At 42.2% G+C, this 25,182-nt stretch overlaps 1 protein-coding gene across 2 annotated transcripts in view; it reads right to left on the reverse strand.

Annotated features, from left to right (window-relative positions):
* Positions 1-19,659, reverse strand: part of LOC139573718 (lamin-A-like) — a 29,656-nt gene extending 9,997 nt beyond the window's left edge. The window contains exons 1-3 of one of the 2 annotated variants that reach the window (XM_071397501.1): positions 19,490-19,659; positions 13,889-14,024; positions 11,428-11,819 (exon numbers count right to left, since the gene is read on the reverse strand). In XM_071397501.1, coding sequence (XP_071253602.1) covers positions 11,428-11,783 — 356 coding nt within the window. In that variant the 5' untranslated portion in view covers positions 11,784-11,819; positions 13,889-14,024; positions 19,490-19,659. Of the gene's footprint in view, positions 1-11,427; positions 11,820-13,888; positions 14,110-19,489 lie in introns of those variants that run through there. The other variant, XM_071397502.1, reaches the window with a different exon arrangement.
* Between the last annotated feature and the right edge of the window lie 5,523 nt (positions 19,660-25,182).

Consider the following 25,182-nt stretch of genomic DNA (forward strand, 5'->3'; position numbering starts at 1 on the left):
CAAAATGTACTTCGAATTAAGTTTACATTTGAATCCATCCAAACTTGGACCACACCTCAGAAACCGGTGTGGATGGAAGTCTGTTTATCAAAACAGCATGTGTTGGATGTGGACAGTTTATGCAACTGAATTTTAGGGGATAAAATAACCTAACCGGTGTACTGTATTTATAGCATATAGGGTGTGATGTGTTTTATTGTCACAATTACTCATAGGACATTGATCCGGGCATCTAGAGACCATGTAAAGAAAAGGAGTTAAAGAAGTCTACAGTTAACGGTCTGATTTAGATAAGAGAAATAGTCGATGATGCTTTGAACACACTGTAGCCCGACTTTCTCCTGTGCACATTACTGTTGTGATAATCTTGGTTACCCAGAAGTAAAATTCTCTTGCGAAAGTTTTCAATTCCTGTGTTACTTCTGGGGGGAATGGCGTTAACAATTGTGATTATCTTTGTGCAAAGGAAGGAAGTGAAGTTTCCTCCCTCGGAAACGGAAACTCTTGGCCAAACCCCTGCCTTCCGCTAATTTCCTCAGTGTTTATCATGGCCAAAATGCACATTTTAGTTCAGGAATTTTTACGTAGAGACAATTTTGACTTTGTGGCTGTGTAATCTAGTGGAAACCGTCTATCGTCCACACATGGGCTTGAAAATCGACCACACCAGTTTAAGCACCGCCTTCGCCCTATCCTGATTCGTCCAAGTAATCAACGACAAAAACCCCAAACCAGGAACTACTGCTGCTCGTAACCAAATAATTCTGTGAGCCTTGACAGATTCACGCTGTTTCATCTGTCCACAAGAGATTACTGTTGTGACAACAGTGTTATATCAAAGCTCACACGACTTTAAAAAAGGGCAAAGGACAAAGAGCTGTCTCGAAACGTTTTCCAGTATACATAGTGAGCAGCAGAGCTACTGCTGAATGACAGTTTAGTGAGTGTGTGAGAGAGAGGGAGAGGGAGAAAAGGGGAGGAATAATAAAACGGAGGAATGTGTTGGTTCAGCCTCCACTCTTGGGTGACTCACTGCTATCTTTGTCCACCTCATTCCTTCACTCTTGGGTGACTCACTGCTATCTTTGTCCACCTCATTGACGACAATGGAGCGAGCCCACCCCCCCCCCCCAAAAAAACAACTGAAAACCCACAATCCTGGCTATTTTGCTGTGCCGTTGCTATGACAACAGAGGCCTACTCATCTAAAGTATGGCATTTCCCCACATTTTGGATGGAAATGGATAAACACGTAGAATTTCACTGCCGATGCTTACTTTGAGCATATTTCAGAGCTAAACTCTGTCGAAAAAGTTTCCTCCCTCATAGGCCTATTTGGAAAAGCTTTCCTGTTAGGCTCCTGGTGGAAAATCTAGCCTATAATTACTACAATATGACAGATGCATCATGCGGGAATACCCACAAAGTCTTAAAGTCCTTTAATGTCCTGGCAGCAGTAATGCCTAAATAATGATTCACTATGAAAACCAGCCAGAAACCAGAGACCATGTCTGTTTCCCATGAAGTTGATGTTAAACAGATCATTCATTGTATGCACTCTATATCATATTTGAAAGGGTAGGAAGCATATGAACAATACTAGACACTTCATTTTAACCAGGGATACATACAGTTCACATCCAAATGACTTTTTACACATAACTACTACAGCAGCATGATTATAGACAACTATGAACGCTCCTATACTGCGTGTGCGTGCGTGCGTGCGCACCCATCCTCTGGTCCCCTCATACTACCACACCCACTTTCTGACTCTCACTCTGTTACGCACAGTAAATTACTTGCTCAGTTCCCTGACCTTGTAAACACAGCCATTTCCCCATCAGTGCAGGCTAACGGGCTAACAGTGCACTGTAGTGAGGCAGTCAATGCTAAATCACCCCACTAATGGGAAAGGCCAAATCTCAATGGAGTCACACAGTCAATCAGGCAGTGCAAAAAGCCCTCTGGCCTCTCTGTGCTATTAGAGGGTCTGTTAGGAATGAGAATGTAATCCCCCCCCCTCCCTCTCCGGTGTTACTACAGTCTTCCAGTGCAGAGTTGTAATGGTTGATTGATCTTATTGGTACGGTGCGCTACTAAGGAAAGACACCCGCCCGTCTGGCTGGCATGTGTGAACACGTGTGGGTGGGTTTCCTTGGAGGTTGGAAATTACCAGGGGTCCTTCACCCCTAAAGATGATCTTTGGGCTCCCATCCCTATTAATAGCCATCCTTCACAATCCCATTTTCCCAATACCAAAGTGGTAAGTTTAGGATACAGAGGACACAGAGGGGATAAGGCTGTTGAATAATGGGGTCTTAGTGCAAACAAGGTCCAGAAATAGCAGTAGAGAGTTTTTCCAAGACCAACAGCCAGGCTACACAATGTGTCAGAATTTCAGGAGAACTCTGAAAACAGCATTGATTAAATGAAAAATGTGCGGTTCGTATTTTAAGTTAAGTATTCAGACCATGGATTGGTTCAACTTACTTCTGTATTGATTCAACAAAATGTTTAAGTATGTCATAGTATTATTTCAACTAAAGGTTGTTTATGTGAACATCATTTAGAAGCACTGTTAAGAGGACATGGAGATCTGACATTAAAAGAAAATAATACAATCCAAAGTACAGGCTGGCACATGATCATGTCTCTTCTGGGATCAAAACACAATGGAAGGGATTGTATTCATTCCGTGTGTGTGTGTGTGTGAGAAAGAGAGATAAATCCCAAGGGGAAAACAACCCAGCCATAGCCAGAAGCCACCCACTCACCACATCCATATGGGCAGATGGGAATAGAGTTCCTAGTGTTTCACCACCAACATCATGGTGCTCAAGACTGCTATCTTCCTTTGTGTTTCAAATAGACAAGCAGCGGGGGGGGGGGGGGGGGGGGGGATATGGAGAGGACGCCATTTCATGGCACATAAACAGCCTACACATGGGTCGTGCTCAGTAGGTACAAAACATTTTGAAACAGAACGCCCCCCCCCCCCCCCCACACACCATTTCAAAATGTTTTTTTCCCCCTTGTCATGTCTATTGAACATGACCCTGCTTTTGCCTCCCATAATATACCCATTCAAACATGGCCAGCAATGACCAAAAGAAAGCGTCTCTCCCACAGATAAAGCCTTTTATGTAGCTCTGGTTCTGTGTTTACGCGGCACAGGCCTGGTTCCGCTTTTAATGATTAGTTAGTGATTCACCATGACACGAGTCAGAAGCCTGGTGCCCTTTCATTCAGCATGTTGGCATAAGAGCTAGCTATTGTTGTTTGATTTGATTATCTAGCCCTGATAAAAAGGTAGATAACTAGAGAACACAGGTTAGCCAGTTTGTCCTCATCTTTTACCACTTGTAACACTCGCTTTATAATACTTCAACTGTCAGGAGTGTTACCTACACATAGAAAATGATGTAGCTATGTAAATCAATTCTTACACCTCTAAATGTATTTTAAACCTGTAGTAGCCTGTATCACTTATGAGCTTTAGTCAAATTTCAGACAATAACACTAATGAAATGAATTGAGATCGCATGAAATCAAACTACTGCATACATTTTAACCTTGGTAGAACATACGCTCCATGTAGATGAACAACAAACAGTGTGTGACTGGCTTTGACAGAGCAAACAGAGCCCCCCCCCCCCCCAAATCTGGTTGGCCACTCCAATGTCCCCCCCAGAGATCTGATATATATTCAGAGAAGACCTATTGATATGACACTCACCGAGCATCTCACCGGAAAAGCATCCGAGCGAGCAAAACAGCACCCCTCTGTCTTAGTATGTGTAGCCCATGTATCTGGTCTTGTCTGGCCAAAAAGAGTATGACATGTCCATACAGCATCAGATACATGGGCTACAGATACTTTATTTGATTTTATTATTTCACCTTTATTTAACCAGGTAGGCTAGTTGAGAACAAGACAGAGGGGCGCTGTTCGCCTCGCTTTCGACGCTTTCTCTGGTGAATTGAGGGAAATTATGTAAGATAGTTAAACACAAATGAGAAATAATTTCATAAGTCTTACTTTTTTTAATTGTTGGAGATTTTATAGGCGGAATGTTATTACACTTATGGCGTTTGTAATATCCCTTTCCATTCAAATGGTGTCTGCACAGTGGACTGTTCGGATGCTGGCCTTATTTTGGAGTAGACAAACGTGTGCCGGTAACCTACTTGACCTACTTTTTGAAGTGATTTGTTTACCAATCAGATGATAACATCATGAGACTGGTTGTGTTCATGACACATTAAAAAGGGAATATTTTTACAGTTAAATTACATGAATTTACTATAAAGTCGATAAAAATACATTTGTGCACGCGCAAGCACACATAGGAGGTCGCGTAAGAAACAAAAAGTCACCCACCTGAATGTCACGGTATAAATTTGCTCTCTGGATGTCACTTTCAAGTGAATTTACTGCTGTATGCTAATACCCATCTATAAAATCCTGACCTCAAATGCAAACACTTTTGGAATTGATTTATTTGAACAGGGAAATGTACCAAACTTAAGCATTTAATGCGTTGAACCATTATAATTTAAATTTGTACAAAAAAATTATAATAATTTGGTTCAAAATGGTATTGTCCCCCTAAACTGGGTCTGTGTTCCACCTTGGCCACCCCATTTAAAATGTTCTGGACACGCCACTGAACAGAGTCAGAGCTTAACTGATCTGAGGCCTATTACCCCATGCAGCTGCATTGAGTTACAATGAAAGCTCTGCTGTGGTGCCATGTGAATAAATGGGGAGTGATGCTAACGTTAGCATTATGGAACTAATACAGCAGACTGTGTGGCGCCTATGAGGAGGAGCAGTGTTAAAGCGAACATTCTTTAGCCTATTCTAGCCAATGGGAATAAGTCTGTAACAGCACCCAACTGTTAGGATGCACTATATGAAGCTGATGTGCGAAACCGAAAAGTAAACGATGCAAAAACTCAACTTAAGAACAGGAAGCATAGAAGTAGTGCACACAGAACAGATCTAACGCTTCTTAGACTTACTTTCAACGAGAATGACAGATCTATAACCCACCACATTTCTATGTGAATTTGGTCAGGTCGCCCAAAAAGTTACATAATCCATCTTTAATAGGTAAAGATTAGTTCCCTTCTGCATTACGGAATGTAAACGTCAGTAAACATTTCACTAGTGAGCACTTGCATTGAGGAGCAGTCTATAACAGTGCATTGGACAACATTGGCCTGCATCTGGTTAACCATCACAATCCTTTTAAAGCTTGGCTTGTATAGGCTCCAGTAAACAAGAGTGATGTTTAGTGACACAAAATGCTAAACATCTGGAGGTATTCCTGAATGTTCAAAATGAAAACGCTTCAGACATATTGATCATCTCAAATGTACTTTGAGCATTCAGAGTTGTGGTAATCCACTGGCAGTTACATTACTGATCAGATTAGAACATTTGGGGGTCGCACCCACTTCATCCACTACCAAATGGGAACTTCCCAGTGTGTTGAGTGTTTGTAACTTAGTTTGAGGTGTGTGTTTTAATTTGTGTACATGCAATGTGTGTGTCTAAGTATGATGTGTGTTCGTGTGGAGTGAGCATGTGTGGAGAGGCCCAGCATCTTAAAGTGATTTACCCTGTTAGCGAGCGGATGACTCATTCAACTTGGCTGGGTCGTGAAAAGAATCAAAGTGCTATGGAAACTCTGATCCACACACACACTCGTTCCAGCCCGCCAATGCTTTCGCCGAACACAGTACTGGTCTACTGAAAGGCCAAACACTACTCTTTAATTATCAAAACTCAGCCCAACAAAGAGAGCTCTATATAGCAGACATCACATGTACAGTCTTAGCACATCTGTTTTCCATCGCCATGTACTTTGTTAGGGCCAGTGGAGCGAGTAGCCACGAGACTAGGCTAGGTATACTCCTACTTGCCCCACTCACACCTTTGGAGAGCCCTAGAGCCTAGGGGACACTAAGTTGAAAGACAAAACAATGTATGAGAATAGCCATCAATTGTAGAACCTTCATAACAGACTTACTATTAACAACATTCCATGTTGTATAACTACAGCCACTGGAACAGTCAGCCTTCAAGCTCCCTATGCATTACTAGGCAATAAACTAGTTGAACAGATGCTGAACTAACTACTAATGACACAGTAAACACTTGTAAAATGCTCTAAATGGGACGGTAGGATAGCCTAGTGGTTAGAGCGTAGAGACGGCAGGATAGCCTAGTGGTTAGAGCGTAGAGACGGCAGGATAGCCTAGTGGTTAGAGCGTTGGGCCAGTAACCAAAAGTTTGCTGGATCGAATCCCCGAGCTGACAAGGTGAAAAAACGTCATTCTGCCCCTGAACAAGGCAGTTAACCCACTGTTCCTAGGCCGTCATTGTAAATAAGAATTTGTTCTTAACTGACTTGCCTAGTTAAATAGGTCACATTTTTTAAATTAAAATAATCAACGACATGAAAACTGGCTGTTCATGAAGACAAACAATTTTGCTATAACATATTTTTTAAATAAACATTTTCAATAAGCCTGAACCTGTCTCTCTAATAGCAGGTCACAGAACAGGTTTCATTTGTGGCCTACACACCGTTGTGGCTAAAATAAAGTGTCACCCAAATCCAGGAGGCCTGCGGTCCAGACAGACTTGGTTCTGTATAACTTGAGAAGGTCACACTGTCACATGATACAGGCTGAGGTCATGCTGGTAGAATGACGATGCCCTCGAGGGAGTTTACTGAGAGAATAGAGAGAGTGGTGATCCAAACCTCCTGGGAGAAGCTGTAGTATAATAAACTGTCATGGTACACATTTCTTCCCTGAGGAAAACGAGTGGGGAAAAGGCTGCACACACTGCTGAGTTTCTATCTGTTCCATGAAGAGCGAGCGCTTTAGAAACCAAATATTGATTCTTTGTGCCTCACGAACTGTAGCAAAGATGGATTCTATGTTGAATAAGACATTTTTCTTCTTATATTCAATTCAAGTTATGTTCTGCACAATTAGGGATGTGCACCAACTATTTCTTTCTCTGAGGTGTACTTCTATTGTGAACTTTAGACATTCATATCCTGAGGGATTGAGCCAAAAGTCTTTATTGAGAGGTTGTTTGAGTGCAGAACCACAGTATTTGAACAGCTTGATACATCATCATTCATTGGTGGGGAGAGGATGTTTGCTCTTGTCCATTTTAAGAGAGAGTGACTTAATTCAAATACTTTAGCATAACAAATGGACTTCAATGGGTTCCTCCTGTTGTCCAGCTGTGTGTCAGCCCGGCAGAACATTCACATGATCAAATGGAAGTAGAGTGCAGTACACGTCAGCGAATTGTTTAGAGTTTCCCTGAGCTAAAAGTAGCAGTACAGTCCTTGGTTACTAGTGGTAACCAAACTATGTGTTTATAAAATATTTGGGCCTACAAATAGACCACTTAGCCTCCTTGTATTACCATCCTTGTGGGTACCGGAAATCCCCTAAAGGACAGTAAGACAAGGAAAATTCTCCCCACCAGGACAAAGGCTATTTGAAGCTTATGGGTTAGGTTTAGGGTTGCGGGTTAAGGTTAGGTTTAGAGAAAATAGGATTTTGAATGGAAATCTATTTTAGGTCCCCACAAATATTGTAAACCATATGCTGTGTGTGCGCGCGAGCGCAGAAATGAAACTGAGAACAAACTTTCTTAATGAAGGAAATGTGTTCATGCTATATGATAAGTGTACTTCCTGCTGTGTTCTCTGATAGCCCCAAAGTGCTACAAGATGACATGGCAGCCACTCCAGCACAAAATACATTACAGTACATAAAGAAGTCAAACAACTTCACATCAGATTTTCCATCATTCAGGTCATTGGAATTAAATGACGATTAAAAAAGGAAATACGTTGGGATACTTCACACTGCAAACATATTAATTCTAAATGAACATTTATCCTGCATACCGTACCCTCAATAAACAGACAAAACATCATTGGCCTACATGTGTTAGATCTTATCAAATGATCCATTGTGCTAGATGTTATCTGTCCTGGCCCACCATTAGCTACGCTTATCTGTTACTCTTTGCCAACAGGTGTTGCACGCAGCAACCTTGGAAAAGAGTCTGGAAATGGGAGCGGGTGTTGACTTTTGAAATCCCTCAATGATCTAGCCTATTCCACCACCTTTGATCCCAAATGCCTACAACTCCGACAATAAAAATCATTGTTTTCCAGTTTGCAATAGATTAGCAAACCATCTTTACTTCCAGGGAGTGAAAGTCAAAAAGCAATAGGTTTTGACAATATAATTCGCATTGTAAACTGGGCAGAATTCAAAGTGACATTTTTCAATAGGTGAACCAACAATAAGATCTAAAGAGAACACCGTATCTGCTTGCATGGGTCTCCATGTATATTGTCAACACAAAGCAGACTATTCATCATCTGGATGGGGAGACAAGGGATTGTCCTCCATGAGACTAGCGTCCGCCGCCCCTCTTATGTTCCAGAGGAGGAGCATCCACAGTGGATAACTAGACCTTGACGAATGTGGGAGTGTGGGCCAAGCCTTGGGGCTCATGTTGAAGCTTAGCAAATCATATTGCAGCATAGCAGCGTCTTAGGTGAGCAGTCAATATTTTTAGGCTAGCCCGCTTGTGTTCTAGCCTAGAGATTCTTACTCTATCCTAACAGTGGAACATGCTTTAGCCAAACAAGGTTTGTTTTTATCCCCCCATGCAAATCATTTACAAGCTAGACTGGGTTGTAGACGAGCAGTTTACATCCTTGTAGCCCAATGGCGATGGTCTGCCCTCAGGGGAGTTGCATGTGTCTGTTGCGACACAAAGACGACTGTGTGGCGTGGCCCAATGGCATGTCTAAGAACAGGTGTGTACAGTCACAGGCTGTGGTAAGTGACATATACATCTGCTGCAGCCCACATCAAAACAGGGCTAGAGGGCTTGGCACTGTATAATGTAGGGCCTACAGTAAGGCAGTATTATAATATTTGAATGACTAAGAATATTGTTGAAAGGGACATGCACACTGTTTATTTGTTGGGGCAGTGTTCTGCTCTGTCTCTGATAAGAAAGATACATTTACTTGCAAGTCCTCATAGGGCACCAGCCAAAGGTAATAACATGGTGTTGATAGGGAACTAGATGATACGTATTAACTATTAATAAAGATGGCTCACTGCTCTGCCCCAGAGTACCAGACCTAGACAGGCCACAGCCAGCAGCTCCCTTCCCACAATCAAGGCCCTGAAAAACCTCTGAGTCACCACCCTGTCACACGCTCATGCCAAGACTCCCCAGCTGCCATGGCAACCAAACACTGGCAAACACACCGGCTGCAGCGTAAGAGACCGAGGCTGCCCACGCAGGCCTGAGTGATACATTTTCACCACACGTGTGACAAATGATTGGTTTCCAAAGGAAACCAAAACAGTTATAGGCGCTGTTGCTATTCTTCACTCAGCTAGGGACCTTACGGCACAATGGGAAAGAGAATTTAAGTAAACTGTAAAATTCCATTCACTCACCAAACAGACTTGGATTTTAAAGAGTCACTACTCCTCAGACAGCCTAACTCACTCAACACCCTCAAGTCAAGACCCAGAAGTCCACACCCTGACCAAGGTCGGCATTCATACACAAACCCACCCCAGAGCCACACCCTCACCTGCAACGTTGGACACACCAAATACTGTACATTCCATCTTGACGGATACACTGCAAACATTAATTGAAACATTAACCCAGTGAAAACACAATAGCACTATGGTTGGACAAGTAAGACTCCACCCTCACGTCTCTGTACAGACGCCATTGCTTCAACATTGCAATTGCACGGTGTTGAAAACCAGAGTCATGCCAATGAGAAGCTGTTGAAGAGTGTTTGCATAGCTTAAAATATTCCTATTCTCTGTTTGCTACTCCCTGCGGAGGGAAGCCCCATGCATAAACGAGGGTACGTTAAAGAAACAAAGTAAAAAAAATAGTAAAATAACAAGTAAATACAACTAACACTTTCAACTGTCTTTCATTTTCTCAGACGCACTGCAACCCGATTTGCACTTTGCCAAGACATTCAAACATTCCTGTGGAGTCATTGCAGGCAGTTGCCTGCTAGTAGGAGAGAGAGAGAGCGAGAGATGTGAGCTATTTTCTGTCTGTGGGCACATTTACCCACTTAACTCTGGTAGACAGATCCCTTTAAGATTGTCCCAAAGGTCTAAGTCTAACCTACCCAGCCAGTTCAGATGGCTCAGTTGATTGGAGAATGGTGCTAACACCAGAGTTTGGATTAAAGCATATTTTATCTTAACCTGGAAACCTGCTTACAGGCTTCGATTGAAATGCGTTGCGTAATAACGCATTCCATGCATGTGATTGTGGGAGTGTTGACTGTCATTACACTCGTAAGTCAAGCTAAACAGAGCGAGCGGTTTGTCAGGGCGTGGCCCCGTGTCTGGGCCCTTTGTCATTACCATGTGGGGGAATACAGTATTACTACCTAACCTGGTGAAAACCACCAGGAATGTACACAACTAATGTCAGGCATGTCGCTCTCCACACCTCTTTCTAAAGGATTTTAAAAGTCGGAGTTTAACTAATAGGTGGTGTGCATTCTGGTGCAAAATGGATGTTGCATCACCCAGGTATGGATTAGAAGCACTACCACTCACATCCTCAGTGGCAAACTGCCTTGGAATTAAAGGTTGCAATGGGTTAAATTCAATTATTTATTAGTAAAGGCTTATCTGACCAACGCTCTGACAAATGTGCCAGCATACTAGGTATCCAGTCCAGGGTGAAAATAGTTTCAGGGCTGGTGTACTTATGGTTTGCAAGAGAAAGAGGAACATGATGTAGTAGTGGAAATCTACTTCATTGAGAATGACTGTAGTGAAGGACTGGAGTAAGAGCAGACCTGCACTGGTTGATGAGTCAGAGCCAGTACAGGGAAATATCGTCACCACAAATTAGGTATAATGAAATGAGATGGTGTCTCGTCTTCTGGTTTGAATATGCCCCTCCCTGTCATTATATAGTAGGTTGTAGGCAGGTAAATGTGTGTCAGTGAGATTACATGCTGAATCACAATCACTTTCAAATTTAGACTAAATTAATTAGTCCCTTGGCCAAAACCCAATGTGTCCCTCGGCCAGAAACTTACAACAGGGAGCATGGCAATAGACTAAATTTATGACACCACATTCATATACAGGATTACCCATAAACCTCCAGCCTTTCTGTCCCCATCCCAGAGTTTCCCCTAATAATACTCCTGCCAACCCATCTTTGCTAGCTCTCTTGCCCCCTACCTAGAACATTTGGCCTCAATTCAACTGAACATTTGTGTTTGCAGCCTTTGTATGCCGCCTACAAAAAAAAAATGACCTAAACCCTGCCAACCCAATGTGTCCTACCTGACTTTCAGCTCCTTGTACTCCTCCTTGACTTTGCCTAGCTCCAGCTGCAGTCGGGCGCGCTCCTTGGCCACCGAGTCGAGGGTCTTGCGGGCGTCGGCAAGCTCCGTCTCATAGGCCGCCTTCATGCCCGTCACTTCACGGCTGATCTCGGTCTCGGACTCGGTGATGCGCAGCCGCAGCCCAGCATTCTCCATCTCCAGCGAGCGCACCTTGTCGATGTAGACGGCCAGCCGGTCGTTGAGGTTGCACAGGTCGTCCTTCTCCTGCAGGCGGGAGATACGGGTTGGGGAGAGTGGGGTGGCAGTCCCACCGCGGCTGGCTCGTTTCTGACCCGGAGATTCCATAGTGGACATCCAGCAGGTGGTTCAGGTGGTTGGCTGGGAGACAGGCTGTGGAGGGAAGGATTCATTAATTAATCAACATCTGATACAGCAAATGTTAGAACAAGTATAGCGAAGCCTGAGGGAGGAACCATGTGAGTTAGCATGTGTCAAAAAAGAAAATAGTAAAGGAGGAGGGGGTTGGGGCTTAGGCGTATAACAGCTACGCATCTCTCTCACCATCAGAGAAGCCCTACTAAAATTGCTGTTTGGGTGGTTAAGCAACTTTAGCTCTCTCCTGAGCAAGTCTAATTCCCACCGTCTGGGGTCTGCACAGTGAACAGGCAATTAGACAATTTTGATAATATACACAAAATATGTATTCAAGAACTCCAGAAGCATACAAAACCATGAACAAACATTATACAAGCAAAGAATATCTGCATCATCTCCCTTGTCGGCCAACTGCTTGTTGAGACAGAGTGAAGAAGTACTAACAGCCTGCTAATTATGCCAGAGTCACTAATTCGGAGAAATCTGTACGATGGTTGTCTCCCTCCACTAACATTCGGGTTGCCTAAATCTCAGTCATTATACCATGGCCTTGACTCACTACATAAACAAACACCGCAGGATGCCCTGATTAGGAGATGAAGAACCACTTTCTCAATGTTTAAACGGGCAGAGGCAGCAGTGAAATGACTGTCAGAAAGTACTGGATGAAAGGCTTTCGAAGCCCAAAAAACTAGCTGAAATTCCACTCTGGAACTTTGATATGGCAGTAGAGTAAATTATGTTTCCACAATAAATTGACAATTACCAATATAAAAAATGATATATTTTCAATATCCATGTTTATATATTTTTCAATACTCATAAATTAATGTAAAAAATAAATATTGAAATCTAAATACTACTCATATTACAGAGCAAGCTGTAAAGCTTCATATGCCACCAATTCTTGCTTTGTAGCATCTACAGATTAAACATTATGGAGTCTTAAAGGAGGCCTTGATATGCCCAAAATGTCATAAATATGCCAACTTTGATTAATTATTTCTCAATTATGCTTTTAGATACAAATTTCAAATACACACTGAATGTACCAAACATTAGGAACACCTTCCTAATATTCCACCCCCTTTAGCCCTCAGAACAGCCTCAAATCATCGGGGCACAGACTCTACAAGGTGTTGAAAGCGTTCCACAGGGATGCTGGCCCATGTCGACTCCAATGGTTCCGACAGTTGTGTCAAGTTGGCTGGATGTCCTTTGGTTGGTGGGCCGTTCTTGATACACACGGGAAACTTGAGCGTGAAAAGCCCAGCAGCGTTGCAGTTTGACACTTAAACCGGTGCGCCTGGCACCTACTACCATACCATGTTCAAAGGAACTTAAATCATTTTTTCTTGCCCATTCACCCTCTGAATGGTACACATACACAATCCATACCTCAATTGTCTCTAGGCTTAAAAAACCTTCTTTAAATCATCTTCTCCCCTTCAACTACACTGATTGAAGTGGATTTAACAGGTTTCATCAATAATGGATCATAGCTTTCACCGGGTCAGTCGGTCATGGAAAGAGCAGGTGTTCCTAATGTTTTGTACACTCATTGTATGTCAACAATCCTTCTTCCAAAGGACTGTTGTATGAATTACATTTTGAGAAAATCCCCAAAATCATGGTCTTTTTTGTCTGGGTTTTGTGAGGAATCACTCAATAACAGATAGATGTAATCTATTTCATTACTCATGCAATGATACAGCATATATGATAAATAAGTAACTGATGAATGTGAACACCTTAGCACTCCCTATAATGTACATGTGTCAAGCCCTTTCCATAGATAATGAGGTACTTTTGGAAAGAGTAACTACTACATTACTTTCCCCAATTACCATGCATTAGAATAACTTACACTGAATGACTTATATACTTTAAAAAGGTCACAGCCGAGTTGTTATTCTACGCCCCCAACCGGTCAACAACGAAAGTGAAATGAAATTTGAACTGTACACTGTAGCCGTCAAGATCAAAGTACAAGCAGGAACCCATTCTCACATCTATGTTTGTGTGGGCTGACATTCACAACTGTCAGTCAAAGTGCAACCAGAGCCAAAACGTCTTTATCTTACCTTAGTGAGAGTGTGAGGTTGTGAGTGGAAGCCTCCTGATGGAGCAGTGTGTGTATCTGCACAGCCGGACCTCTCTGGAAGTTCAGCTGCCGCTGTGTGTTGTAGATAGGTGTTCTTCTCTGGGTCTGGGGTGCCCCTGTGGAGTATAGGGAGGAGGATCAGTGCTGTCTGTGTGCCTTTGGCTCACGCTCTGGAATGGCTGCGTCACAGTCTTTCCCTGCACATGTATCGCTGAAGAGAGAAAGAGAGCGGGAAGGAGGGAGAGGGAGAGGGTGGGGCAAGGAGGAGCCAGGCTGGACTAATACAGATAGAGCCCACACACAGCACAGCGACTACTCAGCTCCCTGGTGTCTCTCTCTTACTCTCTTTTCCTTTCTCTTTCATTCACAGTGGGCTCACAGACACAGTGAGCCCAACTGCTTGGACATGTGGCTTGTCAGTGAAAGCTCCACTTTCAAGTGCAAACAGAGAAAAATGGTTGGATGGAAAATCCACCCTTATCCATTCTTTAACTGTACGGAGCTGTACAAATTAGTCTAGTCTGTATTTGCAATTCATCACCTTACGGTCAGCTCACAAAAAAAGATTGCGTTTGCACCATTTTTCTATCAAAAGACCAAAAATCCCAAAGATTTTATGTTACTGCTATATTTCCAATGAAGGGTACAGCACAGTACACCAATACGGTAATTCCCATAGGTCATCTTCAAGCTCCCAGGTCTCTTTATCATCTCTGCTCGAAGATGGATCTTGTATTTATTGCCTCGGGGTGGAGTTAATGAAAGAACAGGTCCAATCAAGTCCAATGTCAGGAGAGGATGGTTATTCTGGTGTGTGTGTGTGTGTGCGTTGTTTATGGAGAGTGTGGGCATGGCATTGGACAGGCCCAGTAGCTATGGGAGTACCCTGGCGAAGCCCTAGCAGTGGAACGGACCTGTAATTTTGTGGCCTTCTCTCGCTGAGTCACATATCCCAGCACAAACAGCTCACTGTGTTCAGCGGTGCCCCCTTTTTTTACCCCTCCCTCTCTCCCATTTCTCTCCCTCCCTCCCGCTCACTGTTCTTACTCCTTAGGCATTCCCCCTAACAAGTGGTGGGAAAAGTACCTAATTGTCATACTTGAGTACTATATAAATAGTAAAGTAATGTAAAGACACCCCAAAAAACTACTTAAGTAGTACTTAAAAGTATTTTTACTTAAGTACTTTACACCACTGCCCCTAACAAACAACAAGCTTGTTCCAAATGAAGTATTTAACCCAACCTCTTATACTGGACATTGGACTATACTAAAAAGCAGCAAATAGACAACTCTTTGGGTGGACTGCATCTGTGCCTGAACCATAAAGGACTCAAAAAACCTAGTACTAAGAAGCCACTACTGGGTTTGCTTCAAATTGGGGCGGCAGGTAGCCTAGTGGTTTGAGCGTTGGGCCAGTAACCAAAAGGTTGCTAGATCGAATTCCCGAACTGACAAGGTAAAAATCTGTCATTCTGCCCCTGAACAACTGACGGCCTGTTCCTAGGCCGTCATTGTAAATAAGAATTTGTTCTTAACTGACTTGCCTAGTCAAATAAAAGGTTATATAAAAATTCACTTCATTTTGGTACCTGCACAAATAACATAACCATAAAACCCTTTGGGTTAACAATAGTATGACCGGGACGATACCAGAATCACAATACTCATTAGTATCGTGGCAAGGAAACCAAACAAAGTGGATTTTACATCTTTAGCAAAACAGCCCTAATTTTGGAAACAAACATTATGTCATCCAGAGTAACATTTACTTATTTTCCAAACTATAGCACACAATATTTTACATACAGTTGAAGTCGGAAGTTAACATACACTTAGGTTGGAGTCATTAAAACTAGTTTTTCAACCACTACACAAATGTCTTGTTAACAAAATATAGTTTTGGCAAGTCGGTTAGGACATCTACTTTGTGCATGACAAGTAATTTTTCTAACAATTGTTTACACACAGATTATTTCACTTATAACTCACTGTATCACAATTCCAGTGGGTCAGAAGTTTACATACACTAAGTTGACTGTGCCTTTAAACAGCTTGGAAAATTCCAGAAAATGATGTCATGGCTTTAGAAGCTTCTGATAGGCTAATTGACATAATTCGAGTCAATTGGAGGTGTACCTGTGGATGTATTTCAAGGCCTACCTTCAAACTCAGTGTCTCTTTGCTTGACATCATGGTCAAATCTAAAGAAAATCGGCCAAGACCTCAGAAAAACAATTGTAGACGTCCACAAGTCTGGTTCATCCTTGGGAGCAATTTCCAAACGCCTGAAGCTACCACGTTCATCTGTACAAACAATAGTACGCAAGTATAAACACCATGGGACCACGCAGTCGTCATACCGCTCAGGAAGGAGACGCGTTCCGTCTCCTAGAGATGAACGTACTTTGGTGTGAAAAGTGCAAATCAATCCCAGAACAACAGCAAAGGACCTTGTGAAGATGCTGGAGGAAACAGGTACAAATGTATCTATATCCACAGTAAAACGAGTCCTATATCGACATAACCTGAAAGGTTGCTGAGCAAGGAAGAAGCCACTGCTCCAAACCAGCCATAAAAAAGTCAGACTATGGTTTGCAACTGCACATGGGGACAAAGATCGTACTTTTTGGAGAAATGTCCTCTGGTCTGATGAAACAAAAATAGAACTGTTTGGCCATAATGACCATCGTTATGTTTGGAGGAAAAAGGGGGAGGCTTGCAAGCCAAAGAATACCATCGCAACCATGAAGCATGGGGGTGGCAGCCTCATGTTGTGGGGGTGCTTTGCTGCAGGAGGGACTGGTACACTTCACAAAATAAATGGCATCATGAGGAAGAAAAGTTATGTGGATATATTGAAGCAACGTCGCAAGACATCAGTCAGGAAGTTAAAGCTTGGGTCGCAAATGGGTCTTCCAAATGGACAATGACCCCAAGCATACTTCCAAAGTTGTGGCAAAATGGCTTAAGGACAACAAAGTCAAGGTATTGGAGTGGCCATCACAAAGCCCTGACCTGAATCCTATAGAAAATTTGTGGGCAGAACTGAAAAGGTGTGTGCGAGCAAGGAGGCCTACAAACCTGACTCAGTTACACCAGCTCTGTCAGGAGGAATGGGCCAAATTTCACTCAACTTACTGTGGGAAGCTTGTGGAAGGCTACCCGAAACGTTTGACCCAAGTTAAACAATTTAAAGGCAATGCTACCAAATACTAATTGAGTGTGTGTAAACTCCTGAACCACTGGGAATGTGATGAAAGAAATACAAGCTGAAATAAATAATTCTCTACTATTATTCTGACATTTCACATTCGTAAAATAAAGTGGTGATCCTAACTGACCTAAGACGGGGAATTTTTACTAGGATTAAATGTCAGGAATTGTGAAAAACTGAGTTTAAATGTACTTGGCTAAGGTGTATGTAAACTTCCGACTTCAACTGTATATCAGGTTTTAAAGGACCAAAGACTTTGGTCTGCTTCATGTTCTCATTTTTGCCATGTAAAAAAATATGATACTGGTATCCTCACAGCCCTAAACAGAGAGATGGGACTTTTGGATGAAGGCTGTTGCTTGATGTAAAACCAACACACAAAGTGGGTCCGCTGAAATCCAGGGTCAGGAGTGAATGCTCTAACTCTCTGAGGCACTCATCCAGTCAACAGGCAGGAGCAGGAATGACAGCCTGTGATGCAGCTTACGAGACATGACAGGCAACAAAGGGCATGTTAACTCTGCAGTCAGCCCTTTCTTTTTCATTCCCCTATAGCATTCCAAGAGGGCAGCAAAAAACAAGGCACTCTGTTGAGCAATCTAAATGTTTTCTTTTTTACGAATGAGATACTCTATTGAATGCTGATGCACTACGTACAGGATGTGGCTGGGGTTATATCATTTCTTTCACATGATCCATCAATTTAGACAAGTGTGTCTGGGTAAGCTTCATCTAATATTTATAAAATATTTTTATCTGGACACTTTGCTGACCTGGAACTTTTCCTTATTGTAGGCTACTACCACTTTTAGTCTTAATCTTTACTACACTACTCACATTAGCACATGACCTCATGTGAATCCTTAAAGAGATGGGTGGGCCTGGCTTAAGAGGGTGTGAACAATACTGAATGGGTGTAGACAAAGGAAAGCTCTCCAGTAGGTACCAAAACATTCAAAGGCTCTTTTCTCAAAAGTGATTTTACAAGCATATAACATTCAAAGCAGAATTACTTTCCCATTGTTCCTCAAAAATGCTGTGTATGATATATAATTTTGTAGCTCCGAGTCTCTACTTTCATCCAAAGTAAAAAGCACAATTTCAAATTTTGCTACATAAGACCGAATCCAGGTGGTGAGTCACATATCATCTAAGGCCACAGTAAAACTGCAAATAGTAATCACAAAGTATAGAATATTCACCCGAATCATAATTACAGTACCATTTTATGTTACACTTAACAGTAGTATCACATGTTACATTTCTCACTGCAAGGCATATCATAATTTATTTCATAATTCCACCTTGGTTTATTTTGTGTTAGCTTGAAAAATGAATAAATAGCTACAGAAAATAATTTTTGACATGCAGTTGAGACAGGTTGCTATAGGCTGTTTGCTTTGGTGTACCTAGCGTGCCCATCTATCTGTCTCAGTTTATTGAGTGTGAATTTGTGACCAGGATCAATCTCTACAAAGTTCAACAAAAATAAATGTAGAGATGCATTAGCCTACTTTGTATTAAAGTTTCAGTGTATGCTAAGATGTTTTATACTCTATGTTGTATGAATGGCTTTTGATGCATTGTCCAACTGGTATTAATTGTAAATGCTTTACCCTCAGGGGAAGAATGGCAGGCTTCACTTCAGATGCTCTACTCTTCTGCTACTGATTTACAAAATGTATCAGCAGAGTACAGTAGGACTACATTGGCAGACGATGTACTAACTTTGTTTTGTACAGGCATCCTCCCTTTGGGTGGGTCCAAAAGATACAGGACCACAAGGGACGAAGGATCAAGCCCAAGGTCCCATTTAGCATAATTAGGAACATGATGTGATTATGAAGTGTCCCATAGGAACAGATAGAGGGTATAGGCCTCAAAATGGAAAAGAGCTCCAATGTGCCTCTTCCTAATCACTTGTTTATACGGCTGGCTGAATATCTAGTGAGTGACTACTGAGGCTGATGAGCAGGCCCAAAATATAGGTTGGGAATTTAATGTAATTCATCTCTCATAATTCCCCAAAAAGTAATTCATCTCATCATTCCATTCGTTTGGAATGGACATTTTGGTAGGTAGTACTTGACGTTTGAGAGACACGTGGCCGCGCCCCCTGCCTTCTGTTATCCATCCAGTCAAGACAATTATTCCTCCTTCAGTAAACACAGGCAGAAACAAAGGCATAGGCGCCACCCACCGGCCAACTGTTGATGAGAACTCTGACTGACGTGAAGTGCAGGAATTACATTTTAGGAAACATATTATAGAAGGAAAAATTGTGACGGAAAAATGCTGATTGAAAACAGCAAACCATTTCACCTCAACAGAATATGGCCGTATTGGCTTCTTTGATAAAACTTACCACAACCAGTTGGGGACTTTTAGGTTTGTTGACTGATGAAAGAAAGTCACTTCAAAAACATACGCATTTGTCACCCGTAAGTGGAATTTAAGTAGCCTACAATTTGTTTGAAATACTGATGTAGCCTAATTGTAAACTACCTGGCATACGGTGTCACAGCCATCTGCAAATTTGATTAATTACATTGCTGCGCCCGCTAACGTCTTCTTCTTCTTTGGTATCATGGCGTTCGCTCATTTTGTTTGTGCATGCCGCCACCTGCTGTGCGGTAGCGTGTGGTCAATCACGTTATATTCATTTTGTGACACAAAAATACAAAAGGAAGGGGGAAAAGGAAAAAAATGGCACCACTAACCCTACACCTATATACAGGTGTGTAGTGCTGAGGAAGCTTTTTCATTTTGAGAATAGACAGGAAATTAATTCTTATAAATTCTGAATCAATTATATTTAATTACCACAAAAATAATAGAATGACAAACCAAATAGAGATCCACAGTGGAGGTGTCATAATACCCATAAAATCTTGGTTTCAAACAGGGAAATAGTTCCAATAGTTTTTTCAGTGTTAATTTTTCCCATAGGGAATTTTAGAAACACTTAAAAAAGGGCTTTATTTCGTGTAGTCTTACCCTGGCGTGAATTTTTGATAACCATGTAAATCTCTCTCAGACAAGGTGATGTTTACCAATATTTTCAGCTCTATTTAATGTCAGATTCAAAAATGCTAATTAGCATCAAAGTAGACATCATGCAAGACAACAAATATTTACACGGTTATCAAAACCGCTGAAAAACATCCCCACTGCATGATGCTGCCACCACCATGCTTCACCGTAGGGATGGTGCCAGGTTCCCTTCACACATGATGCTTGGCATTCAGGCCAAAGAATCTTGTTTCTCATGGTCTGAGAGTTCTTTAGGTTCCTTTTGGCAAACTCCAAGCGGGCTGTTATGTGCCTTTTACTGATTAGTGGCTTCCGTCTGGCCACTCTACCAAAAGGCCTGATTGGTGGAGTGCTGCAGAGATGGTTGTCCTTCTGGAAGGTTCTCCACAGAGGAATTGTGGAGCTCCCTGACCAAGGCCCTTCTCCACCGATTGCTCAGTTTGGTCGGGCAGCCAGCTCTAGGAAGAATCTTGGTGGTTCCAAACTTCTTCCATTTAAGACTGATGGAGGCCACTGGGTTCTTTGGGACCTTCAATGCTGCAGACATTTTTTGGTACCCTTCCCCAGATCTGTGCCTCGACACAATTCTGTCTCGGAGCTCTACGGACAATTCCTTCAACCTCATGGCTTGGTTTTTTGCTCTGACATGCACTGTCAACTGTGGAACCTTATATAGACAGGTGTGTGCCTTTCCAAATCATGTGAAATTAATTGAATTTACCACAGGTGTACTCCAATCAAGTTGTAGAAACATCTCAAAGAAGATCAATGGAAACAGGATGTACCTGAGCTCAATTTCGAGTCTCGTAGCAAAGGGTCTAAATACTTATGTAAATCAGGTATTTCTGTTTGTTATTTTTAATACATTTGCTAAAAGAAAAAAAGAAAAACGTTTACGCTTTGTCATTATGGTATATTGTGTGTAGATTAACGAGGACATTTAAAAAAAAAAAAACTATTTAGAATAAGGCTGTAACGTAACAAAAGGTGGAAAAAGGGAAGGGGTCTGAATAATTTTCGAATGCACTGTAAATATGTAGGCTACAGCAGGCTAGAAGTAGGTAGTGTAAATTATGGTTTCTTCCCTATCTTCTCTCGGTGGTGAGAATGATGAAAAACTGTAGGCTACATGTGTGTACTGCGAAGGCCCGTTGAAAAAACTCCACGACCCCCTCTTGTGCAGGGCCTGTTCTAGCTTGGTATGTCAGGGTGGGAAATTGGAAATGTGAATCGGGCCAAGTTGGAGGTAATAATGGATTTAGATTATAGTTCATTGAGATGCATGAATAGGCTACACCACACCAAAAGCTTGATTCTATGGCCGTTTTAAAATGAATTGCCTGCAAATGATGTTCAATACTTGGTCAATTTATTTGATGATTAAATCTATGCAAATACATTCTATGAATTGATAATTCACCTCTGTTTTCTTTTATTCTGTAATAGGGTATATTGTAACCATGTGTTCAAGCTAATTAAATCAAAGTTCATTTAGCGCTGTCCTTTTAGAACTACCAAGGGCGCTCCAATCATTTAAAATAACAATCATCATTATCTGTTGGCTATACCTAATAGTCCTACTCATCACTTGTTATATTATTACGAATAGAAGATTATCACTTTTCACAATGGTGCTCGTTGAGTAAAATTAGATCAAAGCTGAATTAATGTCTCGCAAGATCACAAAACAGAACCGAATATAATAGCATAGCATGTCTACAACGTTACTGTTACACCAAAAACACCTCCTTATTTCAAAATAGATTTTAGGATGGTTAACTGAAGCTGAATAGTACAACAACAGAAAATCTCCTGGGCCAAAACTCAACAGAGCCACTAGGAAGGATATATGCTTTCATTGAAACAAAATACAAGAAAGGCTAATAGTTTGATGACACCATCTACTCTAATTCACTCACGAAACAGTAATTCAAGAAGATCGAAATGCATAGGCTATTCCCATGAAACTGGTTGAGATCAATCAAATGATTGACGTGCAGATGCAGTTTCACCAGTAAAACGTGAAGGATTATCATCTAACTGATCCTACACCAGGCCAATGGCCAGGTAGGACGGGACTCTTACGTTCAACAAACCTTGTAACTCTTCTGCAGTAAAACCTCGACACCCAAGTACTTCTCTGCAGGTGCCACCACAACATCTATTTTCTGTGATTTACGTTCCATTTCTGGAGTAGAGTTGATAACCATGGCAATGAACACTAAGAAGCCAACCTTACTGAAGCACAAATTCATATCACTCTGTATTGACCCTAGGCCTACTACTCACACTTGACCCATCATTTTCTACTCTTTTCACTGTCTCAGCATAAAACACTTTCTGTTCTACTCTAACCCTGGCAACCTCAACCTGTCTCTCTCACACCGGGCACTTCTGATCCCCAGCAACATGGGCACCCCGACAATTGACACAGAGTTTTTTACACCGATACTACACATTCCTTTGTCCCATGCCCTCCTACACACTTCTCACATCTTGGAATCTCCCTCCTACACACTGCTGCAACATGATCATAAGCTTGGCATCTCTAACACCTTAATGTGTTCGGCACAAAAGCTCTCACTGGATAACTACATATCTTTACATTACTTTATCAGGTCTGCTTCAAAACTCAAAAGGACAGACAATGTAATGTCTTCTCAGTTTCACCACAAGGACTGCATCTCACAAAAACGGTGGGCGTCACAGAAACAGGGAATTTTCAATTTCAGTTGCCTAATCTCAACAATTAATGCCACCCCAGTAATCACTCCTTTCAAAGGTGTACTGCTCCGGAGAGCAAAGCAAGTCACAGGTCTTGTCCCTAGTCACGTGACATGAAGCGTCTGCTTCCTCTGGACGGAAGAAACACAGAAAATCATCACGTTCACTTCGAGCTACCTTCTGTCACGTCTGCTCCCGCTCCCCTCTCTGGCGCTCGAGGGTGCCAGGCGGCCCATCATTACACACACCTGTCACCATCGTTACGCGCATCAGCGCTTCATGGGACTCACCTGGACTCTATTACTTTATTGATTGCCTCCCATATATCTGTCACTTCCTCAGTTTCTTCCCCGTGTCTGCATTAATGTTGTTTTGTTCCCGGTCCAGACGCTGTTCTTGTTTTGTTATATGTCCGTTTATCGATTAAATCTTCACTCCATGTACTTGCTTCTCGTCTCCCAGCATCTGTCCTCACACCTTCACCTATTTAAAAGTACCCAACTTATTTTCTACCCAGCCTAAGGCTACATATGGATCAGCCAAAAGGCAGGGATCCACTTTCTCCAAAAACTTTCCTCCCACTGGTTCCTGAAGTGGCAGGTAGTAGGTTACGTAAAAATAGTTTGTAACTATTTCAAATTCCAATTCAAGAGGCGAGCACCCTGACTGAATTGTCGATAATTTCACAGTAGAACAGTTTGTTGTTAATAGAAATTGGGGCTAAATATGAGGCAAATTATCTGTAGGCAAGCTCTATGTGTTTCTTAGTTTAAGTTGACACTTTTCTTAAATGATCAGCCAACGTAGTAGGCTACGGGATCTGGGTTCGGTTTCTGATCTGGGCCCGAAATCCCATGGTAGATCTGGGCACGGTTTCCAAAGAGCATCTTAAGGCTAAGTTCATCGTTAGAACCATAAGATCCTATGATTCTAAAATGAATTTAGCCTTAAGATGCTTTTTGGAAACCGGGCCCATATCTACCATGGGTAAAGGGCAAGGCCACACAGAGGAGGTGAGATGACATTTTCACTTTTTCCCATTGCACTGATCAATTTGCATATAACAGCATTTGGTGTCATCAGATTTCCATAAAATGCAATAACTGAAATCTATCCATAATGTTGTTTGAAACAAGGGTCTGGATTATTTAATATACCTAATCTAATTGCCAGAAAATAATGACCATGCTCATAGAATTGAAAGAAAAAATTTATGAATACAGAATCTGCATTAATATTGATACTGTAGGCTACATTGATTACTTTATTACCTACATTTATCTGTGATTTTCTTTCGTTTTCGTAACGGGTCGCCAAACAACCTATGGGAACTCCACACGATGTGTAATATGTGCAGGGTCACAAAGCCTTGGCACACACATCCATGGTCTCACATCACCTCTCTGAGTTGGGAGTAACAATTCACTTGGAAAAGAGTTATCTAGTCCCCACTCAATGTGTGCACTTTCTGGGCTTGACATTGGACAATCAAATCATGCGAGAAACACTCTCCAAAAAGAGTGGTATCTTTGACAAATTGTCTTTCAACATTCAAACTGAGAAAACAGGTGACAGCGCTAGAGAGTCAGAGGCTCCTAGGACGCCTAGCTGCTGCAGTCCATTTTGTACCATTAGGCTTGCTCCACATGCGGCCAATACAGCGTTGGTATAACAGAAGGGACAAACACAAAAAGCTGACAATTTCAATGAGTTGCTGGAGAGCAATACAATGGTGGCCCCTAGCACTTCAAACTCCCAGTGGAGTTCTCCTAGGCACAGTTCACAACCAGATGTGACAAAGACGCAGGGAGTCAGGAAGCAGGTGCAGTCGGTGAGTTTAACCAGAATGAACATAGAGAGAATACAAAAACAGGAGTAGCGTCTGAACATGAAAACAGAAACAATACTGCCTGATGGGTGATACAACGAAGTGCTAGATAAAGGGGAAGTAATCAGGGTAGTGATGAAGTCCAGGTGTGCCTAATGATGGGGCACAGGTGTGCGTAATGATGAGTTGCCAGGACCGGTAGTTAGTAGACCGGCAATGTCGAGCACCGGAGTAGACATGACACCGGGTGACTATGACCACAGATGCCTCCCTACAGGGATGGGGAGCAGTCTTGAACCAGTCAGTGGTCCATGATGTATGGTCAGCACCATGGACAATGCCTCACATCAACGTACTGGAGCTCAATGCGGTTCACCTTGCACTCTGGCACTTCCTCCCAGTACTGAGAGGACAACATGTACTGATACGGACAGACAACACATCCGTGGTTGCACACATCAACCACCAGGGCG

Source organism: Salvelinus alpinus, chromosome 4, assembly GCF_045679555.1.
Source record: "Salvelinus alpinus chromosome 4, SLU_Salpinus.1, whole genome shotgun sequence".
NCBI lineage: Eukaryota > Metazoa > Chordata > Actinopteri > Salmoniformes > Salmonidae > Salvelinus > Salvelinus alpinus.